At 44.7% G+C, this 27981-nt stretch overlaps 1 protein-coding gene across 1 annotated transcript; it reads left to right on the forward strand.

Moving 5' to 3' along the window:
• Positions 1–796: 796 nt before the first annotated feature.
• Positions 797–27902, forward strand: ERCC5 (ERCC excision repair 5, endonuclease). The gene is made up of 16 exons (XM_088667563.1): positions 797–856; positions 1231–1349; positions 1734–1909; positions 2489–2668; positions 2731–2819; positions 2960–3020; positions 3491–3634; positions 10526–10733; positions 11567–12529; positions 12879–13123; positions 18522–18641; positions 20896–21109; positions 22260–22404; positions 23176–23376; positions 24170–24254; positions 27073–27902. Exons 2-16 carry the CDS (start codon positions 1262–1264, stop codon positions 27640–27642), a joined length of 3489 nt encoding a protein of 1162 aa, XP_088523689.1. The 5' UTR covers positions 797–856; positions 1231–1261; the 3' UTR covers positions 27643–27902.
• The last annotated feature ends 79 nt before the right edge of the window (positions 27903–27981 follow it).

The raw sequence follows: 27981 nt of genomic DNA on the forward strand, positions 1-27981 counted from the left end.
CCACGTATGTTAGAAGTTTTTAAAGTGTTTAATGTTTATTTTTGTGTATGTTGGAAGTCAGCCAGATTGGCAAGTTAAACTAATGGAATACGCTGAAATGGCAAAACTGACAATGAAACTAAGAGGAAGAGACGACAACGAATTTAAGGAAGAATGGAATGTGCTTATTGCAAAAATACCGGTACAGAAGCAGTGTACACAGGTTAATACATTAGCAGGATTTTGGAATTCCTTATGATTTTGTTATGATTGGATAACAGGTAATTTAAATAAGATTTTAAACTGAGCAATGGACATTGATAAATAATGGAACCAAGGAAGGGACTAGAGAGAAGTCATTTTGTTTTGTTTTACCTTTTTTTAATAAAAAGGAAGCCAGCCAGACAGGCTGTGACAACCTGGTTGGATGTGCGGGATAAAATATTAACAACCCCCCCCCCCAACTATGATGAAATAGCACAATGTTGGAGGGCATGTGTGTAAAACACCAGGCAGCCACGTTCTATTCTTGTTTCCAAGAGGGAACGACTATTGTGCTGGCAAACATATTTTGAAATGGGATGGCTTGTGGGAAAGGCATCAAACCAAAGAACGGTGGCAGTGTGGCATAAGCCATAGTTTTCTCTTTTAAAAAAACAAAACAAAACACAACACTATAGCACGGTAATAGAGACCATTAAAAACATTAAGAGAGAACTGGGGATTGGCACGCACTCGTGCTTTGCTTGCGGGAACAGAGCTGCGCGGGGAAGGGGTGGCCGGAACTACATATCCCAGCAGGCCGTGCGCCTCAGTCATGCCGGCGACGAGCAGTAGACGCGAAGGAAGCGCGACGAGGCAAGATGGCGGAGTTTGGGTAAGAGGATGCTTCAGGAATGCCATCGCTGGACCCGTGTTCTCTCCCCCCTCACGCTTATTCCTGCCCCGCGTCATTTTAAGGGGTGGAAATTAATTTCTGCACATTTCTTCAGGCAAAGGGGGAGGTCTTAAAAATACGTTTTGGGATATGTGGAATGCAAACGCGCTATTGTGTGTTTCACTTGGTAGTAAAACCTTTTACATGCTGCTTTATTTACTAGGGAACCACTGCATATCTCTCACACAATTCCTGGGGCAGCGCTGAAATAAAATAATAATTAAACCTCCATCAATAGAATGTGCATGTGTGTGTTTTCTTAAAAAAATGTGTCTTTGTATTTGACCCACCAATATTTTTATTGTATTAAACAGATTCGTCTTCTATTTAATTACTTCATAAAAGATGGGAGTTCAAGGACTTTGGAAGCTGCTGGAGTGCTCTGGAAGACCCATAAACCCAGAAACGTTGGAAGGAAAAATCCTTGCTGTTGGTATCCTTAAAAAAAGAAAAGGAAGAAGAAAAGGGGGGATATTATTGTAGTGAAATCCCACAAAATTTGACAAGAAGCACACTGGGGATGTTGCACAGCTGAAAATGATTTAAAATGCATGAATGAAGAGATAAGCTAATAAGGAATGTAAAAAACCCAGTTTCTTTCAAACTGTGTGTCAGGATGTATGTGTCTCTCAGAGAGTCCTGTGGCATCCTAAACTCTTAAGAAAAGTAATGTGTTGCAGGCTTTTGTGGGCTAGAGCTCACTTTGTCGTATGCAATGTCAGGATCTGACATAAGCAACTGCTTGAGATGTTCTTGTTTGCATGTATCTGCTTCCCCAGTTTTCTTCCCCAGTTTTTCCTATGAATCCTCTTCTAAGATATCAGCATTTGGCTAAATCAAGCTGTGAAAGGGGCAAGGGACCGCCATGGAAATTCCACCCACAATGCCCACCTTCTCACTTTGTTTCACCGACTTTGCAAGCTGCTGTTCTTTCGAATTCGCCCTGTCTTTGTTTTTGATGGTGAAGCACCACTTTTGAAGAGGCAAACTTTGGTACGTGCTTTATGTGACCTTGTCCAGTACTGAACTTTTTGCCAGTTACAATATAAATTTATTTTCAGGCAAATGAGAATAGGATTGCAACATTAGAGGTGCAGAATTGGAGCCTAGCAATTAATTTGATTCTCCCAGCTACAACAAAATGGAGGCTCTGCTGTGTGCATCTCTAATCAAGGCAGGAATTTAATCCTTTTCCCACAATGGTCAAATTTAATATGGCATTCAGTAAATCTCTGGCTCACTTGCGGAAGTATGTGTCATGAATAGAGTATGCGGTAGCTGGTTATTAATGTAAGGACTTCTAAAAAGACCATTGGAAGGACTGTTATTGTAGCTGACTTTCTATTGCATTTAACTACAAACTGCAGTTTCATAGGAAATGCAGCAAAGCTGTGAACAGCACAGTGCAAAAAACACAATGCCACCATAACAACATCAGTAAAGATGTTGCATGACGATAAACCAGTTGGTAAAAAAAAGTCAAGTTCTAAACAGCAGTTTAATAAGAATCAAATTAATGGAAAGAAAATAGTCTTCTAACACAAAACATTATTTCACCAATGTTGTTGGCAGGCTAAGCGAAGACAACGGAAAGAAATTGCAGCCGCTGACTCCAAGAAAACATCAGAGAAGCTTTTGAAAACTTTTCTGAAAAAACAAGCTATCAAATCTGTTCTGGCAGGCAAGAGGCAAGTACATAGTTGCTCTCTCTCTCTCTCTCCCTCTCTCTCTCTCTTTTTCTCTCTCTGTGTGGTTCCCCCCCCCACTTTAAATATTAAGTTTTTGCTAATGTTGTTATCCCCCCCCCCAGTGAGGCTGCATTCCCTAGCCTTTCAGAAATACGAAGAGAAGAAATAGATGATATTTATGTATTACCTTCTTTACAAGAAGATGCAAAGAACAGGTGAGTTGAACACACTTATATTGTTTATATTTACAAAGTTTATATGGGCATGCAACTATTAAAGAACACTCTACTCTCTTGCTTTTTATGGAAAAAGTGTTGATACTTGACAGCTTACCACCTTTCCTTTTGTAACGTAGTTCTGATGAAGAAGATGAAAAGGAATGGGAGGAGAGAATGACTCAGAAAAAGATACTGCAAGTAATTCTCACTTTATTAAGAATTCTTATTTATATTATTGTGTGCATTTCTAATGGATAAGGAACATCAGCATAAAATCTAAGTGCTGATGTGGTATAATGGCTGTGGTTAAGTAAACATCAGTGCTAAGAACATTGTCTTGGAAGCAACATCTGGGGAAAGACCTTTGCCTTAGACTCTTGAGAGCTTCATAGAAGGCAGTACTGTACTAGGCTACCTAAATCAGTGGTATGACTCCACTTAAGGCTTTGCATGATCCTAAACATTTAAATAAAAATACCTACAGGGCAGATACAAGTGCAGTCCCCGAAAGTAAACTAAAGAAAACTAAAACTTTCAATATTTTTGTTAGGCTCAGTAGTATGTGCATGTTTGTTTTCCTTCCTGTACTTTTGCGCAGTCAGCGTGTTCCTTTTGAACTACTATCTCATGGCTCTGCATTTGGGTGCTGCCTTTTCCAACCTGCACAGGAAGAATTGTGTGAAAACCCTCATTCTGTAGATGTTGACTCAGAAGATTTCCTGAGCTTGCCCCCTGAAGTAAAGCATGAGATCCTCACCGACATGAAGGAATTCACAAAACGAAGGAGGACGTTGTTTGAGGCAATGCCAGAGGTAATGCACAAGCCTTCCTTTTCCTTTTCAAGTGAGCGGAACAAAATCTTGCTGTGTTTAGAACAGATAAATCCCTAGTTACAGGTAGGTAGCCGTGTTGGTCTGACGTAGTCGAAACAAAATAAAAAAATTCAAAAATTCCTTCCAGCAGCACCTTAGAGACCTTAAATCCCTGTTAGTAAACCCACTATCATCGTGACAAGTACTTAGGTAAAAATGTCAGAGTAATAGTTCTTGGTGTATAGCAGCTTATTTAAACCACTGCATAAAATGTCAAAAATAACAACATCACAATTTAAGGTAGATGTAGAGCCTAGGGCTTGCCGAACAGAAGGTTGGCGGTTCGAATCCCTGCGATGGGGTGAGCTCCTGTTGCTCAGTCCCAGCTCCTGCCAACCTAGCAGTTCGAAAGCACATCAAAGTGCAAGTAGATAAATTACAGCGGGAAGGTAAATGGCATTTCTGTGTGCTGCTCTGGTTCGCCAGAAGCGGATTTGTCATGCTGGCCACATGACCTGGAAGCTGTACGCTGGCGCCCTCGGCCAATAACGTGAGACGAGCGCCACAACCCCAGAATCGGTCACGACTGGACCTAATGGTCAGGGGTCCCTTTACTTTTACCTTTTTAGGACAGTCAAAATTAATGAATCCGTAGCAGGAAGGGAATTGATTGAATGCTTCAAATACAGGATCTGCTTCTTTTATTTTACTAAGTCTGCAAAATTTATATACTTATTGATTGCAATAAACCTTCAAAGTGGTTTTGCTAATATTCAAAGGCCAGATTATGGGTAGGTGTCTTAAGTGCATATTTATATATGGGAAGAGAAGGATGGTCTCCCAATTCTCTGGGAAATGTCGCTAAGATTAAACTGTAAGGAATCTGCCCTGTCTGTTAAATGAATTTTTAGGCTCCACACACTTAACTGGCAGTAAGCCCAAGTGAACTCAGTGAGACTTAGTTCCCAAGCAGACATTTGGTGTACTGTGAATCATAGAAATTGAGCTGAAATCATACACTGTAGAGCAAGGGTGGGGAGCCTCAGGCCTGTTGGTGTGTTGTGGAAGTCAGTCAGTGGTTCACCACAACTCAACCTGTGTAATGTATCAACAGTATGTAAAGCCCCAGCAGAGTCTTAAGAGATTTCATGCTCCCAACAGACAGCTTCTTCCAGGGACTCTGGAAAACTGAGCCACACAGCTCAAAGTAACAAAGTGTGTGTTGTCTCCAGACACAAGACAAAGCGAAACCCTAAAATCTACTATATGCAGTTCTTCTGGTCTTTGAAGTAAAGATACGTATGTACAGAAAGATCCACCAGCATCATGGAAAGCTCAGTTGGTTAGAGTGTGGTGCTGATAACACCAAGGTTTCAAGTTCAATCCCCGTATGGGATAGCTGCAAATTACTGCATTGCAGGGGGATGGACCAGATGATCCTCAGGGTTCTTTCCAGCTCTCAAAAAAAATTCTATGATACTATTACCATGCTAGCTAATGCTGCTGTGTAAAACCCACAGCCTCTTCCCCGACTTCTCACAGATCCAGAGGCAGACCCTGACAGCAAACGGAAAAGGGCACGACAATCCATAAGGAAAGCAATGCCCTAGAAACTATTATACCCGTCTCTACTCATAGATATATTTTCTGAACCAATTGGAGGGTGAATGGCTCAGCAAGTCATACACTCAACCTCGCTGGTGTCGCTATGGTAACGCAGTGCACCTGGCACCTTAGCTCAGAGCATCCAGGTGTGGGGGGATGTGCTCTTCAAGACATAATAATAATAATAATAATAATAATAATAATAATAATAATAATAATTTTTATTTATACCCCGCCCTTCCCAGTCAAGACCGGGCTCAGGGCGGCTAACAACAAATAATATCAACACAAATATAAAAGAAACAATTCAGTTAAAACAACAGAATAATACAATGTTAAAATTCAATTTTAAAATTAAAAATCTATGAATAAGATAAAACCATTATAAATAAAACCTTAGGGGACATGGGACCAAGCACTGTGTAATTTGACCCATTGCTCGCCTTACACTGATGAGGTCTAGGGGCTTAATGCAGTTCTCCATGCTTCTCTGTCTGGCCCTCAGAAATCTCCAGGCAACACATTCCTCTCCCCAGGCTACACCCTGACCTCTGCTGCACACACTCATTTAGTGTTTTGTTTTTGGTTTGTTTTTTTTTGCTGGGCTGGAATGTGTCCTTTAACTTTGGTAGTGCCTCTGGCTTGCTTGCATGGAGGATGCAGTGAGTGTCTTTGCAAACTGGCCTACTGCGTAAAGGTGAAATATTACACTGTTGCACTGCCCACTTTTGCCCCCAACTCTACCTATCACCGACATGTGGCCCCTGGAAGGGAATGTGGTCCTCAAACAGAGAAAAGTTCCTCACCTCTGATGTAGTGGGTAGCCTTACATTGTGTGCTCACAACCAGAAAATTGTAAGTGGAGCTGGAGCTGGTTTCTCGTCTTATAAACAGCTGACCCGTAAATAGATGTGTTTAGATATCTTTCACACATGTAACATTGGCCGCAGGGCACCCTGCTGCTTTCAGGCAACTGTTTTACCCCCCCCCCCCTTGCATAACCACTTTTTTATATTGCAACTGTTCTTGGCTATTTAAAGCACTGCCAGGCAACCACTTATTGTGTTTCCCTATTTAGGGTCAATAATGCTGTCCTAACTCTCTGAGAAACGCCTGCCATTAATTTGCCATTTTTATCTTGTTTCCATCGCACACAGCATTCAAAGTGCCCTTATAGTTTGTTATTCATGCCCCACTTTTCTTCAAAATTGAACGATAAGAGCAGGTTATGATAAACCATAAAAGTACACCAAAACATGCATAAAACATATTTCAAACAGTAAATTTTACTATTAAGCCAGTATGGTCTAATAATGTTTTATTTTCCCTGCAAGCCTACATTTTGCATACTGGAAAGTAAGATTGCAGTCCTGTATTGAACGGAATAGGGCTGGCTTCAGAGTAGATATACATAAGCATGCTCAGTGCCGCTTTGAGTTTTTATTACTAAGTGAGGATTTGAAACTAAATCCCATGGGGCAAAGTCCCATGGTCTGCTCATAAGACTCCCTGCTTGAATCCCAGGCTCCATTCTCAGCTGCAAGCTGCCACTTGCATTTCCGAGACCCAAAGATGTAGTGCTTAGTTCGTTGTCAGGGAAGCTAGTCAATGAGCCAAAGGGGTTTTTCTCGTTCCCCAAGACACCTTTATTTGTGTGCCAGTTGATGTCGAAAGGTTTTTATTTTTGATTTTTATTCTATTTATTTATTTAATATTTTATTTTATTTTGCAAGGGCCCAAGAATGTATCCTTAGGGAAAAAAAAAGCAAAGGGCCGTACTCACTTTCACACTTCAGCCACAACCGCTTTGATAGGTGGTTCCTACGCTAAGACCAGACCATGTCATTACCGAGGAGGCAGACTTAGTCGTTGTCTGAGGACTATCCCTGCCTCCAGGTCTGGTCCTGACCGGACGGATATTGGAATAGGCAAGGGATACCCACATGACCTGAAGGTGCTGCTGTGCAATGCCAGTTCGATGATGAATAAGACCACTGCCATTCACGACCTGATTGTGGATGGAGGATTTGACCTGGCGTGTGTGACAGAGACCTGGTTGGAGGAAGCCGATGGGCCCGTTCTTGGCGCTGCTTGCCCACCAGGTTTCTCTTATGCACAGCAACCCAGGCCATCTGGGCGGGGAGGGGGGGTTGCAGTGATTTTTAGGAAGTCATTAGTTTGCACCAGGCGTCCTATTGGGAAGACCCAGTTCTCTGAGTGCATGTTCTGGAAGTTGGGCAATAGAGGCAGTACAGGATTCCTTTTGGTGTACCGACCTCCCCGCTGCACCAAGGATTCCCTGCCCGAGCTGCTTCAGGTCGTGTCGGATGTGCTCCTGGAGACACCTAGCTTGGTTGTCTTAGGGGATTTTAACATCCATGCCGACACGACCTTACAAGGAGCCGCTCGGGACTTCGTGGAAAGCATGGCCACCATGGGGCTGTCCCTGAATAAGTCTGGCCCAACTCATAGCCGCGGACATGCCTTGGACTTGGTGTTTACCTCTATGGATGTTGGTGATCTGACATTAAGTAAAAGCGAAACAAAAGAAGTGCCATGGTCAGATCACTTTCTGGTGCAACTGGACTTCTCCGCAACCCTTTCCCTCTGCAGGGAGGTGGGACCGATTCGGATGGTCCGCCCCCGCTACTTAATGGATCCAATTGGCTTCCAAAGAGTGGTAGGGGATGTTTTATCCCATGTCGATGGCCTTTCAGCTGATTCCCTGGTGGCCCGCTGGAATGCGGAGTTAACCAGCGCTATTGACTGTCTGGCTCCAAAGCGCCCTCTCAGATTGCATGGAGCCCGGACAGCCCCGTGGTTTTCCCCAGCGCTGAGGGCAATGAAACAGTCGTTAAGACGGCTAGAGCGCCGGTGGCGGAAAACTCATTTTGAATCAGACCGGACACGGGCTAGAGCTCAACTTCGAGCCTACCAAGTGGCAATGGCGACGGCGAAGAGGACTTTCTTCACCGTCTCCATCGCATCTGCAGAAAACAGCAGCAGGAGACTCTTCCAGGTGGTTCGCAATTTAGCGGAACCACCTGCTCCATCCGGGCCCAGTACGGGCCACATGATCTCCTGCAATGATTTTGCAAAGTTTTTTGCAGATAAAGTCGCTCAGATTCGGGAAGAGGTAGACTCCACCGTGGGAGCAGGGCCGGGGCGGGGGAGTGCTAGAGTCCTGTCTAGTCAAGTTTTGTGGGATCAATTTCAATCTGTTACCTCCGAGGATGTGGACAGGCTGCTTAGACGAATGAAACCAACCACCTGTCTCCTTGATCCTTGCCCATCCTGGCTTATAAAAGCTAGCCAGGAAGGGCTGGGCGATGGGCTTCGCGGGTTGGTAAATGCTTCTCTCCATGAGGGAGCCTTCCCAGACCCGCTGAAAGAGGCGGTTATTAAACCGCTTCTTAAAAAACCATCTTTAGACCCGGCCAATATGGCCAACTATCGCCCAGTCTCAAATCTTCCATTCTTGGGCAAGGTGATTGAGCGAGTGGTTGCGGAACAACTCCAGGCACGCCTGGAAGAAGCGGACCATTTGGATCCCTTCCAGTCAGGATTCAGGCCTCATCATGGGACTGAAACTGCCTTGGTCGCACTGGTCGATGATCTCCGGCGGGCTAGGGACAAAGGTAAGAGCTGTTTCCTTGTTCTGCTGGATCTCTCAGCGGCTTTTGACACCATCGACCATAACATCCTTCTGGACCGTCTAGAGGGCTTGGGAGCTGGGGGCACTGTCATGCAGTGGTTCCGCTCCTTCCTCCTGGGCCGTGTTCAGAAAGTGGTGGTGGGGGATGAGTGTTCAGACCCCTGGGCGCTCACTTGTGGGGTGCCTCAGGGTTCTGTCCTCTCCCCCATGCTTTTTAACATCTATATGCAGCCACTGGGAGAGATCATCAGGGGGTTTGGGCTGGGTGTCCATCAGTATGCTGATGATACCCAGCTCTACCTCTCTTTTAAATCAGAACCAGTGAAGGCGGTGAAGGTCCTGTGTGAGTGCTTGGAGGCGGTTGGAGGATGGATGGCGGCTAACAGATTGAGATTGAATCCTGACAAGACAGAAGTACTGTTTGTGGGGGACAGGAGGCGGGCGGGTGTGGAGGACTCCCTGGTCCTGAATGGGGTAACTGTGCCCCTGAAAGACCAGGTGCGCAGCCTGGGAGTCATTTTAGACTCACAGCTGTCCATGGAGGCACAGGTCAACTCCGTGTCCAGGGCAGCTGTTTATCAGCTCCATCTGGTACGCAGGCTGAGTCCCTACCTGCCCACTGACTGTCTCTCCAGAGTGGTGCATGCTCTAGTTATCTCTCGCTTGGACTACTGCAATGCGCTCTACGTGGGGCTACCTTTGAAGGTGACCCGGAAACTACAACTAATCCAGAATGCGGCAGCTAGACTGGTGACTGGGAGCGGCCGCCGAGATCACATAACACCGGTCCTAAAAGACCTACATTGGCTCCCAGTACGTTTCCGAGCACAATTCAAAGTGTTGGTGTTGACCTTTAAAGCCCTAAACGGCCTCGGTCCGGTATACCTGAAGGAGCGTCTCCACCCCCATCGTTCTGCCCGGACACTGAGGTCCAGCTCCGAGGGCCTTCTGGCGGTTCCCTCATTACGAGAAGCCAAGTTACAGGGAACCAGGCAGAGGGCCTTCTCGGTAGTGGCACCCACCCTGTGGAATGCCCTCCCACTAGAGGTCAAAGAGAACAATTACCAGACCTTTAGAAGGCATCTCAAGGCAGCCCTGTTTAGGGAAGCTTTTAATGTTTGATGGATTTCTGTATTTTAGAATTTCTGTTTTTTTGGAAGCCGCCCAGAGTGGCTGGGGGAACCCGGCCAGATGGGCGGGGTATAAATAATAAATTATTATTATTATTATTATTATTATTATTATTATTATTATTATTATTATTATTATTATTATTATTCCTGAAGGGTTTTCCATGGTTTTCCATGGTTCAGTATAGCTCAAAATAAAGTTAGCCATCTCTGCTGTGTTATATGAGGAGGAAATTCTGCATCTTCTATTATATAACTATTCCAAAGTCAGTGGATCGTTTTCAAAACTTTTTACACGTTAAATGGAACAAGCTATGTGATGGATATAGTTGTTGACATTCTAAAAAGAATATATCATTTTTTCTTTACAAAACGTTGATGATAATGTCTCCTGATGGTTGAAATGCTTCCTCTTCCTCTAACACAGTGCATTTATTTGTCCTGGAAATACAGGAAGTTCAATCCAAGTTTATTGAAGTGTTGTTTTTGTTGTTGTCGAAGGAGTCCAGTGACTTCTCCCAGTATCAGCTCAAGGGATTGCTTAAGAAAAGCAGTTTGAATCGGCACATAGAAAAGGTGCAGAAGGAGATGAATGAACAGCACTCGGGCCAAATCCAGAGCCAGTACGAAGATGACGGGGGCTTCTTGAAGGAAGTGGAAACCAGGAGGGTTGTCTCGGAAGACACCTCTCACTATATCCTAATAAAAGGTAGTAGGGCAGTAATGTTTCCTTCCATGAGAAAATTAAATGTACAGTGCTATTAAAATTAAAGCAGTTTAATAACAACAAACTTAGTTAATTAATTAAACCAGTTTAATAACTGCAAAATAACTTCTGTTGTCTATGCTCTGGTAACCATGTTTATACATAGGGATGCCTCTGAAGACGGTTTGGAAGCTTCAGCTGGTGCAGAATTCAGCGACCAGGTTGCTGAGCGTATAAGGCTAATATTGGCCCGACAGCACTGGCTGCAACTTAGCTTCTGGGCCCAATTCAGAGTGCTGTTTTTGACCTATAAAGCCTTAAATGGCTCAGGACCGCAATACCTGAAGGACCGCCTCTCACCCATATAAACCGCCCCAGAATCTGCATTCACCACCTGAGGCCCTTCTTCCTGTGCTTCCTCCAGCTGAGGTTTGGAGGGTAGCAACACGAGAACGGGCCTTTTCTGTGATGGCTCTGCCTTTGTGGAATGCTCTCCCTTCAATTATATATTTTTAGGCACCAGGTGAAAATGTTCCTCTTCAGCCTTTGGCTGATTCATATTCTACAACCTTTTAAATGTGTCTGTGAGAAGGGGTGGGCGGGCATTGTTTTGCTGTTTTGTTTTACTTATTTACTTGTTTTTATCCTGCATTTTATTCTGTGAACCGCCCAGAGATCTTACATTGACAGGTGGTATACAAATCCTATAAATAAAATAAAAGTCATCACTCGGCTTGTATGTGATTTTTAATCCCGCAGTCTTTTTTTTAAAACCCTCCCACCCCAAATTCTTGTATTAACATATGAATAAACAGTGATGATCCCTTTTCTTTCAGGTCTCCAATCCAAAGGCGATGCCCCCAGAGATATGAAAACAAAGTCTGCCAGCCCTTCTTCTGCAGGGTCTCAAGATTCAGAGTCTAGAGGGAATATTAAGGAGGCTCAGGTTAACAGGAAGCCCCCTCTAGAGGATGTCATAAAGGCCGAACCAACCACCAGTTCTTCTCTAGCTCCTCCTTCTCCCAGAACTGTTCTTGCTATCCAAGCTGCCATGCTGGGAAGCAGTTCAGAAGAGGAGCTGGAAGGCGACAACAAAGATCGGCTTGATTTGGATGAAGGCAGGTCCAGCGCTCATTCTGATGCCAGCAACATGTCCCCAAGGACACTGAGGGCTATTCAGAATGCTTTATGTGAGGACGAGGAGGATGAGGAGGATGCTGAAGCATCATTTTGCATCCCCACTGGTGGCAGTCGAGTGGAGAGACCTCCTGCGAAGGATATTCTTGCCAGTAGCTCGGATGAGGAGGGCCAAGTACCTGAAGATCGGCATGAAAAAGAGCCTCCATTTTTATCTGTCGGGCATTCAGAAGGCAAACTCATTAGCCAAGACAGTGAATTGGGTCAAAGGAAACTCCTGTTGGAGAAGGATCAGAGCGTACCTGAAATCGCATGCACTCCTTTTATGGAAAAAGCACCTGTGGCCGATAAGGAAAAAGGAGGAATGGAAGCCTTGACTTCCACAACAGGCACAACTTCTGGGGAAGACGAAGGTATGGATAGTGGCACAGAGCGGCAAGAAGAGCTTTCGGCGCAGACTCCATCAGTTGTCCCAAGCCATTCAAACTTTGCAGAGGTAGCCGAAAATGGCAAAGCTGAACATTTAGTGGAATTGGTTCAGAAGTCAGGAAAAAAGGCCTCTGAAGGGCAGCAGCGGGCACTCCCTTTTACTTCAGAAATCGAAAACCTTAACCGAGAAAGAAAGGAACTTCAATCACAGTCTGAAGAGAGTGATTCTGATGGTATGTGGTTGTTAAAATATATGCATATGATAAAGGCGGAACATAGGAACAAACATAAACATGACAGAATGTATGAATGGCTCTGTGGAATGTCCTGGGCAGGGAAGCTCAGATGCATTCAATTTTTGGTGATCTTTCAGGGGCAAATTAAAAACGGTTTTGTTTTGGAAGTAAGGCAGCTGTTGAATTCTGCTCTCCCACCCAGATTTTAATTGGAATAATTGATGCCTATGAAGTTGTTTTTAAATATTTTGAACCACTTGGGTTTTACTTTAAGAAACTTGTCAGAAGAACAGGGGCAGAGAAGCCAATCGCTCTCACTTTTTCATTTCTTTTTAATGTGGATCAGGTAGCTTCATTGAAGTGGATGCCGAAGTGAGTGGTGAACCTCAGGACGAAACATCAGAGGTGTCCCTTGCTTCCGCTGAACAGGAGGAGGAAGGATTGTCTGCAGAGGATATGAAAGGGGCGGACGAACGTCCCATGGGCAGCCTAACAGAAGACGCTGGCGAGGATTCAGAGTTGTCTGTGCAACAGGATGCTGAAATCGAAGGCAAGGAAGATGCAGTTAACGAATGGCAGGATATTAGTATGGTAATTATTTTGTTGTCAGTAATGAGGAAAGAGCTGCATTCCCAGGGGATACAACAATTCTGTTCAGTTGTTCCATAACATTTATTTATTTAATAAGAAAGATTTGTAGAGTTGTTTGAAAGAGTACAGAAAGGATAAACTTGAAGTCAGTAGGAACAGAGACTATGACATCCACGAAACTCCCCTTCTTATGTCTGGTTTGCTGCCTGTACTTTTTCAGATTCTGTCTATGATTGAAGATCAGAAATAGGCTAATTTTTTTTGAAAAAACCCTCCTTAAAAACAATGTCAGAATTTCAGATTTGATGATGCATGCGTACAGAAGTGAACTAAAAATGTCTTTGGGTAGGGTTCCTCTGTTTTTGCTCTGCTAAATGCAGAATTTGGACTTGTTTGGTGCAGAATTTTATATTTCTGGGGGTTGCTAACAATCCTGAGCATAGGTTTCTGCTGTAATTATGCCTACTACGAACTTAAGCACAGACAGTGTTAGTCTCGACCTCAAGACGCCCACACGTTTCAACGTTGAAGAGAAGTTTTATTTACAATAACAAATACAAGCTACAGTCTCAAGCCACGGCTCTCACTGACTTACGACTAGTCTGATGACTCATCTGAGTCCTCAGCGTTGTTCCACCTCCCTTTATCCCTCTGTGGGAACCACACCTTCTTCCTTCTATTAAGTGACGTCAGCCTCCCCCTTTCTTGTAATCCAGCCCTCCGTCTCTGCTTCACGCCGAGTGGATTATTAAGAGCTTCGGGAGAGCTGTTTCCTGATATCTCTCTAAATTCACTCTGCTCCCCCTCTGCATTCCCCAATTCTGGGTCACCGTCCACATCAGTCAGCTCTGAGTGTTCACTTGTTAACCCTATGCTGACATCATCCCCCTCTCTAGGGTCCTCCTCCCGTCCTTCAGGTTCCCTCACTCTCGTGGTTGGCGCTCTCTGGGTTACTTCCCACCATTCCTCGTCCTCATCTTCCCAATAACTACAACCCGGTTGTAGCTCCTCCACCTCTTCCTCCCAATCGCGTTCATCATTCGTTTCTAGTACCCCCTCTGCTTGCTCTTCCACCCAATCTAGGGGTTTGGGTTTATTGGGATATCTGCGGTGAAACTCCCTCTGCAGCCTGGACGCATGTATATTACTCGCGTTTTCCCACGAGTTCTCCTCCTGACCATATCCTTTCCAAGCCACTAGATACTGCAACCCTCTACCCCTTCTGCGAGAGTCTAGGAGCTCGGCCACCTCGTACTCTGGTTCACCTTCCACCCAGATTGGTAACGGTGGTGGCTCTCGTCTCTCCTGGTACCGATGTTTAGGCGTTACCGGCGATAGTAACGACCGGTGGAAAACAGGATACATCTTCATTGATGCTGGTAGTCGCAACCTGTAGGACACAGGGTTGATTTGCTCCAGCACTTCAAACGGTCCTACCCGCTGAGGTTGTAGTTTTCGACAACGTCCCTTACTTGGCAGGTAAGTCCGTAATGAAGTCCATGGAAATAACTTCCCATGGCCCCTGTGGTGTAGGTAATGGTTGAAGCAGACCCGCTGGGGTCTCACGCGGCCTCTTTGCCCGTTGACAAACCTCACAGGCTCTGATGTATTCTTTGACTTCCTCCTGCATACGCGGCCACCAGAATTCTCTGGACACTAAGCGTTCTGTCTTCCATTGCCCAAAGTGGCCTGCCGTTGGGCAGTCATGGCATTGTCTTAGCACCTTTGCCCGAAGCTCACCTTCTGGCACATAGAGAGCTTCCCCCTTGTACAACAACCCTCCTCGCTCTGAAAAACCTTCTGCCTGGGCCTCCCCCTTCTGTATGGCTTTTCTCTTTTCTCGAGCGAACACATCTTTCCGCATCTGCTGCTGAAACTCAGACCGTTCCACTACCGTCCCCGCTGCAAGCTGCAGTTGCTCAGGTTTAAGAATTAATCGTTGCTCCCCTCCTGTCTCAGCTCCAAAATATTCTGGCTTACGGGACAAGGCATCTGCTCCCTGATTCTGCGCACTTGTCACGTACTTTATCCTGAAGTTGAACCTGGCAAAAAACTGTGCCCACCTGATTTGACGTTGGTTCAAATGACGTGCCGTTTGCCAGTACTGTAAGTTCTTATGATCAGTACGCACCTCCACCTGATGTTGAGCTCCTTCTAGAAAATGTCGCCATACCTGCAAGGCCTCTTTAATGGCTAACAACTCTCTTTCCCATATGGTGTAATTTTGTTCAGACGAGTTTAGTTTCCTTGAATGAAAAGCACACGGTCTCAGTTCCCCCTTTTCATCTGCTTGTAGTAACACTGCCCCAAGCGCCTTATCCGACGCATCTGTCTCCACCACCATCGGCTTGTAAGGATCCGGATGAGCCAGATACCTTTCCTCTACAAACATGCTCTTCAACCTCTCGAAGGCTTTCTGAGCTTCTTCGGTCCATCGGAATTCCTTTTTACCCTTCAGACACTCTGTTATTGGCACCGTGATTCCTGAATACTGATGTATAAATCGCCTGTAATAATTAGCAAATCCCAAGAATCTCTGCACGTCCTTTCGAGACTTAGGGCTCTGCCATGACAACACCGTCCGCACCTTCTCTGGATCCATGTGCACCCCCTCTGGGGTGATCCTATAACCCAAGAACTCGACCTCCGTCACATGAAATTGGCATTTTTCTAATTTGGCGTACAGTCGATGTTCCCTCAGTCTCTGTAACACCTCGCTCACATGTTGTATATGCTCTTCTGGACTCTCCGAATAAATCAAGAGATCATCCAAGTAGGATACTACCGAGTTGTCAATAAGATCTGATAGCACGTAGTTGATAAATGCCTGAAAGGTGGCCGTGCCTGACTGCAATCCAAATGGCATCACAAGATACTCAAATGTTCCATACCTGGTGTTGAAGGCCGTCTTCCATTCATCTCCCTCTCTCACTCTTATCAGATTATAAGCCCCTCTCAAGTCTAGTTTTGTAAAAATCTTTGCCGTTCTCAACCTCTCCAGCAGATCCCCAATTCTTGGCAATGGATAACGACTAGGAATCATGCTCTGGTTGGTCCGGCGGTAATCCACGACTAGCCTCCTCTCAGAAGTCCCCTTTTTGCTTACAAAGAAGACAGGAGCTCCTCCTGGAGCTTTTGTTGGTCTTATAAACCCCCTCTCCAAGTTTTTCCTCAGGAACTCCCGTAAGTCAGCTAACTCTACCTCGGACATTGAATACAAACGGCTGGTTGGTATTTCTGCTCCTGGCAGAAGATCTATCTTACAATCGTATGGTCGGTGTGGTGGCAGCCAATCCGCTTCCTTCTCACAGAAGACATCTCTGAAGGACTTATACTGAGGCGGTATCTGCGTCTCCTTCCCCGTCAGAGGCCCTGAGACCATTGTTTCATTGGCCTCACTACTACTCTCCGGCCTGACTCCCAAGCAGTTTAATCTGCAGTATACCGATGAGAAGGTCATGGATCTCTGACCCCAGGAGATCAATGGATCATGTCGCGCCAGCCAGCTCATCCCCAGAACTATGGGATAGGATGACAATCTTGTGATATGAAGCGCAATAACTTCCCAATGGCCTGGCAACTCTAACCCGATGGGCATAGTGGTCTCCGATACACAACCAGATAGCAGCGATCTGCCATCAATATTTCGAACTTCTAAAGGCTCTTCCAATGACTGTGTTTCTATTCCCAGCCTACTCACCAAGTCTACATCAATAAAATCTGTGGAGGCTCCAGAATCTATAAGCTCACTCTTTCCGTCTGGGAGTCGCAGCATCGCACGCACAGTGATTACTGGTATGACCGGTCCCGGTGGAGGCCCTGCTGCTTCCTCTCGTCCCAACCTGAGGCCTCCAGAACGGGTTGGGGCTTCTCTTTTCCCGACAGCAGCTCTGCATTCTTCTGGTGCTGTTATATCCGTCCCAGATATTGTGCCTCGTGGCCTTCCCACAGTACACTGCCGGGCCATGTGATTAGCTGCGCCACAATTGAAACACAATCTCTCTCTTCGCCTTCTCTCCCTCTCAGCCCGTGTAATGCCAGTTACTCTGCCCCCTCTGAGAGCACCCAATTGCATGGGCTCTTCTTCATCCTGAGCCAGTGAACCCTTAGTCTCCAATGGCACAAAGCTTCTGGGACTCTCTGATCTCCCTAAGCCTCTTCGCATCTTGTTCCGCAACTGGAACCTCAGGCCTAGTTGCAATGCGGCTTGTCCCAGCTCTTCTAAGGTGTTGAATCTGGGCATCTTCGCCAACTCATCACGAATTTCCTCAGATAGCCCCGCCTTGAACAAGCCTACCAAGGCCTTTCCTTCCCAGCCCAATTGTCTGGCATACATCACAAAATTAGACCAGTACTGAGCTACACTTCCTCTCCCTTGTCTGAGACTCAAAAATTCTTGCTCCAACACATCCTGTTGGGCTGGGTTCTTAAATGTACTGTCCATGAGTTTCAAAAATGCCGGTAAGCTCTTAAGGACTGGATCAGCGGCCATCATATAAGGGGTAATCCATTGCCTTGCCACCCCTTCTAAAAGCCCCAGCACTGTAGCAATTCTGGCCTCATCATCTCTGTATTCTTCCCCTTTAAGTCTTAAGTAATACAAACAGGCAGCCCGAAAGGAATCATACTCTGCACTGTCCCCACTGAATCGTGGAGGAAGGGGTATCAAATTTCTTGTCATTTGCCTACCGGATAAATCAGAGAGCTGTTTTGCCTGTTCCTCCGTCCTTCCTTCCAGTCGTGCTAATCTCATTTTCAGTTCTTGATTCTCTGCCCAAAGAGTCTGTGTAGGGTCCATAATTGGTGGGGTTGCTGCTGCTCCTTGCTGCACAACCGGCTGTTGCAGTGCCGCCTACCTCTGCATCTCATCCTCCATTCTTTCCTTTAATCAGTTGGCTTGTTTCAGCAGCAGTAGATAATGAAGAGATGAGTCATGCTGTTAGTCTCGACCTCAAGACGCCCACACGTTTCAACGTTGAAGAGAAGTTTTATTTACAATAACAAATACAAGCTACAGTCTCAAGCCACGGCTCTCACTGACTTACGACTAGTCTGATGACTCATCTGAGTCCTCAGCGTTGTTCCACCTCCCTTTATCCCTCTGTGGGAACCACACCTTCTTCCTTCTATTAAGTGACGTCAGCCTCCCCCTTTCTTGTAATCCAGCCCTCCGTCTCTGCTTCACGCCGAGTGGATTATTAAGAGCTTCGGGAGAGCTGTTTCCTGATATCTCTCTAAATTCACTCTGCTCCCCCTCTGCATTCCCCAATTCTGGGTCACCGTCCACATCAGTCAGCTCTGAGTGTTCACTTGTTAACCCTATGCTGACAGACAGGCAACTAACATACATCGGTGCCTTAGGGCTTAACGGAACTTGGATCTTCCTTTATGTTTACAGGAGGAGTTGGAAGTCTTGGAAACAAACCTTTCTGCTGAGCAAAATGCTCTAAAGGCTCAGAAGCAACAGCAGGAGCGTATTGCTGCCACTGTGACAGGACAGATGTTCTTAGAAAGTCAGGTAATGTATTTATAATCCCTTCTTGTTCGCAGTAGCCTTTAAAGATTCCTATTTTCCCAAAGGGAAAATATAAGATAAGATATCTTTATTGTCATTGTCCCCTTGCGGGAACAACGAAATTATTCGGTTGCTACGTCCACTCAGATAAAGCATTCCGCATAATCCAAAATTACAAAACCTAATTAAAAACAGTAAATATAATACAAAATAACAAGTAAAATAAGATGACTTCAAAGTCCAGGCTTTGAAGAAAGGTTGGCAAGAATATCCAGTCAAGTCCAAGTTCTTTGCACTGGGTTATGCTGGCTTTGACTGTTACTGGGAAAGAGGTGAGGGAGAGTACAAATTTTTGTCTAAACTTGAGGTACTGATATTTTCCTTTCCTTATTGCATTTGAGCAATGCTCACGTTATCAGTTTCATTGAATTATTTCACAGCTGCTGCGATGTTCTATACAGTGGAACCTCGGGTTACGCACCGTCTTTACGAACGCTTCAGGTAATGAGCTCCGCTAACCCGGAAGTAGGTGCTCCTGGTAGCGAACTTTGCCGTGGCGGCAGCAGGCATTAGCGAAAGCGCACCTCAGAGAAACCTGAAAGAATGGTTTCAGGTTAAGAATGGACCTCCGGAACGAATTAAGTTCGTAACCGGAGGTACCACTGTACAGCTATAATTTATTGCAAAGGACCACAAAAAATAACCCGCCACCTACATCAAGAGGCAAGCTTGCTTGGCTCGTTTCAGTGTTGTGTGCCTAATTTGAACAATGGGGATGTAAGAAGGAAGAATAAACTGATATTAAAGTTGAGCACAGCAAATGGATATCTTTGTCTCTTCCAATTCCACAGTTCTATGATTCTGTGAGATAAAACTGAGAAACATTTGTGAAAATAAATTCCCTCCCATTACATACCAGGCAGGTGCCATCTTTGTTGTCTCCTCATCGCCTTTTGAAGACCTCCCACAAATCTTTAAATTGAGTGTTTTACCCCAGTCTACATCTGTATTGGATTTGACTTTTAAAAAATTAATAAATGCTCTTTTAAATACGTTTTTTATTGTTAAATCGCTTTGATATCTTTCACAGGAACTGGATTAAAATAAATGGAACGAAATAAATAAAATAAGAGGAAAACGTCAACATTACATCATAAGTTAGAGGCGTCCCCCCCCACTCCACAAGCACACACAATCTCATGTTAGTAATTCCGTCACATGTTAACTTTGCATGACTTGGAAGAACAAAGCGCAGAGAGAGATGTCAATGATAAAAGCTACAAATTGCCTTTTCGTTTCTGTTTTCCACTGTGCAACTTAAATATATCATATTGAGTTAGGCTGTTGGCAGAACGGGTTAGCAAGGGATGTGTAAAAACAGATTGATTGTAGCTCTTATACTAACAGCACTAGAAAGTAAAGTAGAGCATTAGCAAAATAAGTGATTATTGATGTATTGCCAAGACACATGTTAGGGAAGGAGGGGTGGAAATGGGAAAAGTCCTTAATGTATTTTTCTTAGAAAGCTGGAAATAGTGTAACTGTTCCATCCCGTGCAAATCCAGGCTTAAGTGACATATCACATAGCTGCAGATGCAGCAGATACAAGCTTAGTTAGAACATCTCCATGACAAACAGCTGTCTGCAGAAGATTTATTTGCCCTGCTCACATAGTCACATAGTCTTACATATTTTTGACCTTTCCCTCCCCAGTAAAACTAACGCTGTACTCAAACCCAGTCACTTACTGTCTTCTAAGAAAAAAAATTATCTACCAGAAACCACAATCACTGGCATCGTTTGTAAGTTGGGTGTTATGGCTTGCTTATGTGAATGACCCATTATACATCTAATAATGCACTTCCATGTTGCCTGATATTGCCTCTGATGCAGTGCTTTCCAGTGGAGCTGGTTTGCACATTCACCTGCCAGTAATCGAGTGATACCCGTGGGTGGGTGAACGGGCCCCTCTCACCGAAGAGAAGTACAGTGGTACTTCTGGTTACAAACTTAATTCGTTACGGAGGTCCGTTCTTAAGCTGAAATCGTTCTTATCCTGAGCCATGCTTTTGCTAATGGGGTCTCCTACTGTGCTCACGCCAGAGGCATGCGATTTCCATTTGCATCCTGGGGCAAAGTTCGCAACCAGGAGCAGCTACTTCCGGGTTAGCGGAGCTCGTAACCTGAAGTGTTCGTAACCAGAAGCGTTTGTAACCAGAGGTACCACTGTATTGAGTTTGTTTCTCCCTTCTCTCAGGAACTTCTGCGCCTCTTTGGCATTCCATACATCGAAGCCCCTATGGAGGCAGAGGCTCAATGTGCCATCTTAGACCTCACTGATCAAACCTCAGGGACAATCACCGATGACAGTGACATTTGGTTGTTCGGAGCACGACATGTGTATAAAAACTTCTTCACTCAAAACAAGTACGTGGAATATTACCAGTACGTGGATTTCCAGAATCAGCTAGGTAAGGCCTAAAAACCCTGCTTATGCAGAAGATTTGAACTGCTGCTTTTTTAAAAACCCTCTAATTGAAACTATGCATTTTTTATTATGATGGTGTATCAACAGTTTCGCTATTATACATCAGATAATTCAAACATATTTCCTTGTTCCTCTGTTCATTCTTCTGCTTCCGGAGGATTATAGAATTGGTGATTTAAGCAATTTAGGAATAAGTGCCATTGAATTCAGGGGGAACCTGCATAACACTGCTCTGTTAGTTCCACTGTCTAGAGATGTTCTGTAACTGGTTGATTCTTGTGACTGCTGGTGTTTTCCCCTGGATTAACACTCTTAATCTTTCTGATGTTTGGCTTCCCAGATTAGGAATGAGTCATGTCTGCTCAGTAGTTAGAAACAACTGAGACACAGCATTTAGTCAGAGTAGCCTTAAAACTTGTCAGGTATCTTGAGCTAAAAGCAAGTTCTCTCATTAGCCTGCACTTGGAGCTAGCTTTTTATTTTATTTTAAACTAGCTTTTGCTGCCTGTGGATAGGGTAGAATAATTATTATCTGGCCTGAGTGGGGCAGCCTCGGTAAAGTGTGGTACCAATGTTAGCATCCTTTGGGCATCAGGTTGACATACCTTTTCTTGCAGGCATTTGAAGGAATGATTAACATGCTTCTCTCTCTCTCTCTCTCTCCCTCCCTCTCTCTCAGTGTAGGAGTGTGTATTGCTATTTTATTGTTAAACTTGATAGCTGTTTTTAGTTGCAAACCGCAAGACATTTGGTATTAGCAGATGTTGATAATAAATTGAATTAAATCAATTGTTAGCAATAGTTTGTGAATCTTTGCAGCTCTTATATATGTTTTCAGTGCCTGCTCTTGCATGAAGATGATTCACGCTAATTCCAACTAGTAGTTTTTTGGGAACTCTGTTGATTTCGCCGATACATAGAAGATCTCAAACCTGGTTCCCCAATATTTCTGCTCTTTGTGTTTTGAAAAGGTTCAGGACTGAACTTTGTATTACGCACCATAAAATCATGCACTGAGCTGTTGCACCCCCCCTTTTTTTTCTTAACAAAGTTAATGTATTTTTTTTAGTTTTAAGTGTGAACTTGTGAATTCTATCACACATGACTTGCTTAACCCCCCCTCCCTTTTTCAGGCTTGGATCGGAACAAGTTAATTAATCTAGCCTATCTGCTCGGTAGTGATTACACAGAAGGAATTCCTACTGTTGGCTGTGTAACAGCAATGGAGATCTTGAATGAATTTCCTGGACGAGGAATGGAGCCTCTCTTAAAACTTGTGTAGGTATTTAATTTTTTTTGCAGGCTGTTGTGTTGTGCTCTCTCTCTCTGTGTGTGTGTGTGTTCTGGTCTGAAGCATTATGAGCTAGGGTGCCTGGCTTATGCAAAGGGAAATAACACAGAAACAACCACGAAGCTGTTTATATTTCTTGTAATTACTGTGATTCTCTGCATTTACGGCAGAACATGTTCGTCTGTCAGGGCAAACCATGGTTTCTGGCTTGTGCATGCTGCCAGGTTGCCCCTGCCTTGCCTCTCTCCTGGTGCAAACAGGAGAAATAAAGCAGAAACTGCAGTTGAGCATAGAACCGTGGCTTGTTGCTCCCTAACAAGCCATAATCTGCAAATCAGCAGCAAACCATGTTTTAAGGCTGTCTACTGATACATGGCTTTTGATTTCTCTTTGATGTTCTTTACGCTTTTGTCTCCCACAAACGGAAAACACGCCCACTGCTCTTCTGCAGATGCAATACCTTTCCCAAACTGATTTCAACACATGGTCATACCTGGTCACCACACTGCTGCGCACTGGGGCAAACCGAGGACCCTCCATTTACATTGCACAATGCAAGGAAAGGACTTCTGTATGGGCTGTGTGCTCATTGTGTACTAAAAGCTGTTTTGGTTGCTGTAGTCCCTATACCTGAAGGGGCCGTAAGTTCTTCAAAACTGAAGTTTCCCTTGTCTCTGACAGGTGACAGTCCTGACCAAACCAACAAATTCTCTCCCTGTGTGTGAGAGAGATTTAAACATCTATTTCTGTTTTCTCAGGGAATGGTGGGCCGAGGCTCAGAAGTACAATAAAACGCGTCCCAATCCGCATGACACCAAAGTGAAGAAAAAATTGCGGCAATTGCAGCTTGCACCCGGTTTTCCAAATCCTGCAGTAGCAGAGGCTTATCTGCATCCCGTGGTGGATGAGTCGAAAGGATTATTCGTTTGGGGAAGACCTGATGTGGAACAGATAAGAGAATATCCTTTTCCCCGCTCTGTTTTCTCTGCACTCTTGATAAGCTCTGCTTAGAAATGCTCTGGCAGAAATGTTTGTGAAATGTGCAACAAATGGGGTGCTGTGTTGCATGAAAGAGTTCACGTGGTTTGCTAATACAATTCTGTGGTGCAGAGGGGATAGAAATCTCTCTCAATGCAAGCGTCATCCAGAAGCAGCTAACCGATGTGCTGCCTCCTGTGTGCTTCCTAATGCACAGAGTTTCTTCAAGTAGCTGTCACCAAATGCAGGTGTGTGGTGCATGAAAGATAGTACTTGAAAAACAGCAAGGCAAAGAGCTGCAGTCTTTGCGTGTGAAATGTGCTGTGATAGATGTATAAAATTCAAGGAAAGGGCTTGAGAACATCCCAGATTTGCATCATAAAATGTAGTAATTGTTAGGGTGTTTTCAGGTTTTAAATGCTCATTGTGCTGCTACATAAAACTATTACTTACAGACTTCTGAAAAACAAGGTTGTATCCAGCTCTGTGTGAGTGGCATATCCCTGTTCACCCCAAAAATCTGCTGCAAAGTATGCCCCAATCCTCTGAAGCAGATTTTGAAGGGTGTGCAGGGGAGCAGTGGCTGCAAGAGATTGGAGAGGAAGAAGAAGGTCTCTTGTACAAGTTGAAGTTTGTTGTGGAAGCTGAATAGCAGCATTTGACACAATCCACATATTGCAAATCCTGTTTTCCTGGATGTGTTTGCTGCTTTCAGGAACTTTCATTCATGCTCTTATTTCCTTTGAATTTCTATTGGCCCTTGACTCGAAACACATTTTGCCAAAGTCGTTTTGGCTGGACCAAGTTGAAAACAGACGAAGTCCTGTTGCCTGTCCTCAAGCAGCTGAATGCGCAGCAGGTATCAGTAACACGCACAAATGTGTGTCTGTGGGGGTGGTGAAACTTCTTTTGCTGCATCCTCAAAAGGCTGTCTCCGTATGCCCTGATAAACCCTGGTAAGAACAGTTAGAATGGATGTCTATCCCCCACAAAGGTAGAAAATTAAATCATCACCTACAAATATGTCTTGAAATTTTCCTCACTATGAAATTCACTGAAAGTCGGATAAAGAAAGCAAATGATGAATTTAAATCCCAGGAATAAATTGCTCAGGGCAGACTCAAAATGCAGACAAGAGTGAGAGCTCAACTGAGTATTTTTTTAAATTTCCGAACTGGTTTATTGTAGGAGAAATGAATAATTCACTTTTTAGAACATGTTTATCCCATCTTTTCTCTGGATCAGAATTTGGGTAGGCTCTGTTTCAGGGATGTGGCCCCCCAGAGGTGGCTGAGCTGCAACTCCCCTCATCCCCAACCACTACTGTCTAGGCTGATAGGAATTTGAGTCCAACAACATCCCTCTTCTATATTAGTGGCCAGTGGTTTTTTGCCGTTATGTGTTCTGGTGCTTGCTGCATTACAGATGTGGCTCATTGTATCTTGGTGTAGTTTTGCCCCTACTGTGCCAGGGAACAAGTAGAAGACTTGAAGATATTTTTTCCAGCACCAGGCTCACTCATTTTTCCATTTCATAACTCCCACAAACTTCTGCTGCCTGTGCCTTATGTTGGCCACCCATGTTTCAGGTGGATGTTGCAAATTTAAGAATTTACGGTGTCATTGTTCTACTAGGGTTAGACTCATCATGGGTTTTTTGTGGGTAGCCTTCTGAATTGGTTGCAGCACCATAGGTGCTGCTATCAAACAGCTTACTTTGATATTAAGGATTATTTGGAAGCTGAAGGACCTTGCATTCACCTCGTATTCCAAACACAGGCCATTTAATGGACCTGGCTGATTAATCTTTTAGCTGGCTCAACGAGTTTATTATCTTTGAAGAAGGGATGCGGGTTTAGGTTTGCAGGTGAACATTACATAGATCTCCAGCAGTTTAAGTGGTAAGATGCTTTGAGCTGAAAACAGAAGCCAGATAAGTACCAGAAGCCTGGAGACAGATGTAAAGGGATTAGCTTTTGGTTTGTGCTCAGACCTCTTGATTTCTAAGCCCAGGAGTTGGCAGGAACAGTCCTCCCACAGGTGGCTGGGAAATTTGCCAGGATCAGTGTGAGGGCGTTAAGTGGCTTCTCATGAGTAAGAGGCTCCAAACTCCGTAACTGGTTTTTTTTACAGAGTTTTATTATATACTAATGTACAAGTCAGAGCAAAAATGTCCATGACTGTCCAGCCCGAGTCAGAACCCGGAAGTGCCGCTTGGCGGGAACGCTTCCAACAAAGGAACTTTGGCTCTCTTAGCCTGCGCTTCTGTTCCCGGCGTTTCTCCCTCCTACGAACCTGGGGTGAAGGGGCGGCCACATTCCCCTTTCCCCCTGAACTGCTCAACTGTCGAGCAGGTTCTCTGACCTCTGACGCCTCCCCTTCCACCATATTCTGGTCCGACACTTCTGACCTTCCCCAGCGCTCCTGTGAGCTGTCAGCATCCCCCGCTCCCCTCTCCACTGCGAGAGCCTCAACACCACCTTCCGACTGCCTCTCAGAACTGACATCATCCTGGAGCTCTGGCACCGTTCCACTGGGCTCCGTGCCGATTCCTGGTGGATCCCTGACAATCAGTGAGGCACCTCTTCCTTTCCAGCATGCATACAAGTTATTTTCAGACCATAACGGACGACATAAATTTGTAAGCAAACATGTTGATAACAGATGATGAGTCCTAATGTTGAGCAGACAAGAGGGCTCACCCAGATGCTATCCTGTCACGTTCTGTGTCTCCTGGAATGTGACTAGTTACCTTTTCCTGAGGCTCTCCTTTGTTAAGTGATGAAAACCAACCGTGTAGAATGGCAGGGCACTTTGCTAGCTGTGCAGCGTCATAATCCCTGCACTTAGAGCTGCCTAGAAGTATCTGGAGAGACTAGTCAGCTTCCAGTATATCAGCCTGTGTAGAAATTGCATGAGACCCCACAGGCAGATAACCTGGTTTTTATGCAAATTATATGTAAATATCATCTACATAGAAAATACGCAAATGAACAGCAATCTTTATTGCATGTTTATTAGGAATTCTTGATTACTTAGACACTTTATCTCTTTCAAAATGAAACCATCCGGCCCCAAACCCCATAAAACCACAAACTGCAAAATGCAGTATTTCAAGGATAAACTGAACTATATGAAGGTGTGAACTACTGGTATATGAACTGATCATTTACTCACCAAAGGTTAGTCTGAATGAACAGATCTTCACCCTCCTATGAAAGATATCAGTGGGCTTGTCAGGAAGGAAGTTTCGCAACTGAGCTGCCACTAACTGAAAGGTCTTGAGTAGGAAGACCTTATACTGAGCCAGATCTTTGGTCCATCTAGTGCTGACTGCCAGCGGTGCTCCAGGATTTCAGACAGTTCTCTTCCACCTCTTCGTGGAGATACCTGGGATTGAACCTGGGACCTTCTGCATGCAAAGCAAATGCTCTACCACTGAGCTATGGCCATTTCCTGAGTCTGGCGGATCTTATAGCTTGCTGGGTGGAATCTCAAGAGAGGAGTTTCCCATAGATCTTCATTGGTACAGTGGGCCTCAATTAGCTTGATAGGCCCAGGCAATACAATATAGAGGGTGAACTTAGATGCCCTGTGTCTTTTTTCCTATTGCAATTAGCATATACCATAATTCCTTAACATCAGTTGTGGGGATGCCCCCTTTTCTCTTCTTTGTAGACTCAGCTCCGTATCGACTCCTTCTTCAGATCAGCACAACACGAGAAGCAAGCCATCAAGAGTCAGAGGCTTCGCCGGGCTGTGACTTGCATGAGGAGGAAAGAGAAGGAAGAAGAGCAAAACGAAGTCCTGCAGGCTACTGCAGTCATGGAGCAAGAACCTAAGTGGAGGAAAGGGAAGGATCCTGTTCGAGGTGCAAAGCAAGGACTGGCTGGAACACAGGGCCGGCGGGGCAAGAGGAGAAAAACCCCACAACCGAAAGGGGAGGGTTGTGGAGGGGGAGGCTTCGTAGGGGAGGTTCAGCTCTCGGAGGCTGAATCGTCCAGCGACTCTTCGTCCGAAGAGTCGGAGAAGGAAGCCTCCAAAAGGTGCAAAAAGGGAGGAAATGCCCTGGTGCTTGAAGCAGACACAGCCAGTCACGAAGCCAGATTGGAGCTTGAAGCCAAGCGGGATGAAGTGGGGAACAGCAGCTCTAGTGCCGAGGAAGAAAAGCCTCTGGTTACAGCTAGGCCTGTATTTGAGGGCAAGAAGGCAAGGGGCAAGTCTTCCAGGGGAAGACGTAAGAAATAGTGCTATCCAGCAACAGATAGGGAATTCTGAAAACACTGCTTTGTATATAGCACGATGAAATATCTTACTATTGTATAAATCAGCACGAACCTCCATGATCTTATTTTTTTTTAATATTAGCATTATTTATTAAATAAGAGCTTCTCTTTTTCTAATGGCGATTATGAGCTGGAATGTTTAAACCTCTTTTAAGAGGATAATATCTGTTTTCTCTTCTCACGAGTGCTTCCAGGAGAATAAACAAATTTGCCTCCCTTGAAGGTTCTCAAGGTGATTTGTAATGGTGTATGTGTTTTTCATCATGGAAATTGAGTCATTTTATAATGCAGTCAGCCTGTC

This window comes from Zootoca vivipara, chromosome 4 (genome assembly GCF_965207765.1).
Source record: "Zootoca vivipara chromosome 4, rZooViv2.hap1.1, whole genome shotgun sequence".
Taxonomy (NCBI): domain Eukaryota; kingdom Metazoa; phylum Chordata; class Lepidosauria; order Squamata; family Lacertidae; genus Zootoca; species Zootoca vivipara.

Bases quoted from the DNA above. Each gene is read 5' to 3' on its own strand.
- ERCC5 (XM_088667563.1), top strand. From the start codon at position 1,262: ATGGGAGTTCAAGGACTTTGGAAGCTGCTGGAGTGCTCTGGAAGACCC. The intron at 1,350-1,733 runs GTATCCTTAAAA...TCCTCTTCTAAG, and splicing joins AGGAAAAATCCTTGCTGTTG to ATATCAGCATTTGGCTAAAT. The intron at 12,530-12,878 runs GTATGTGGTTGT...AATGTGGATCAG, and splicing joins TGAAGAGAGTGATTCTGATG to GTAGCTTCATTGAAGTGGAT.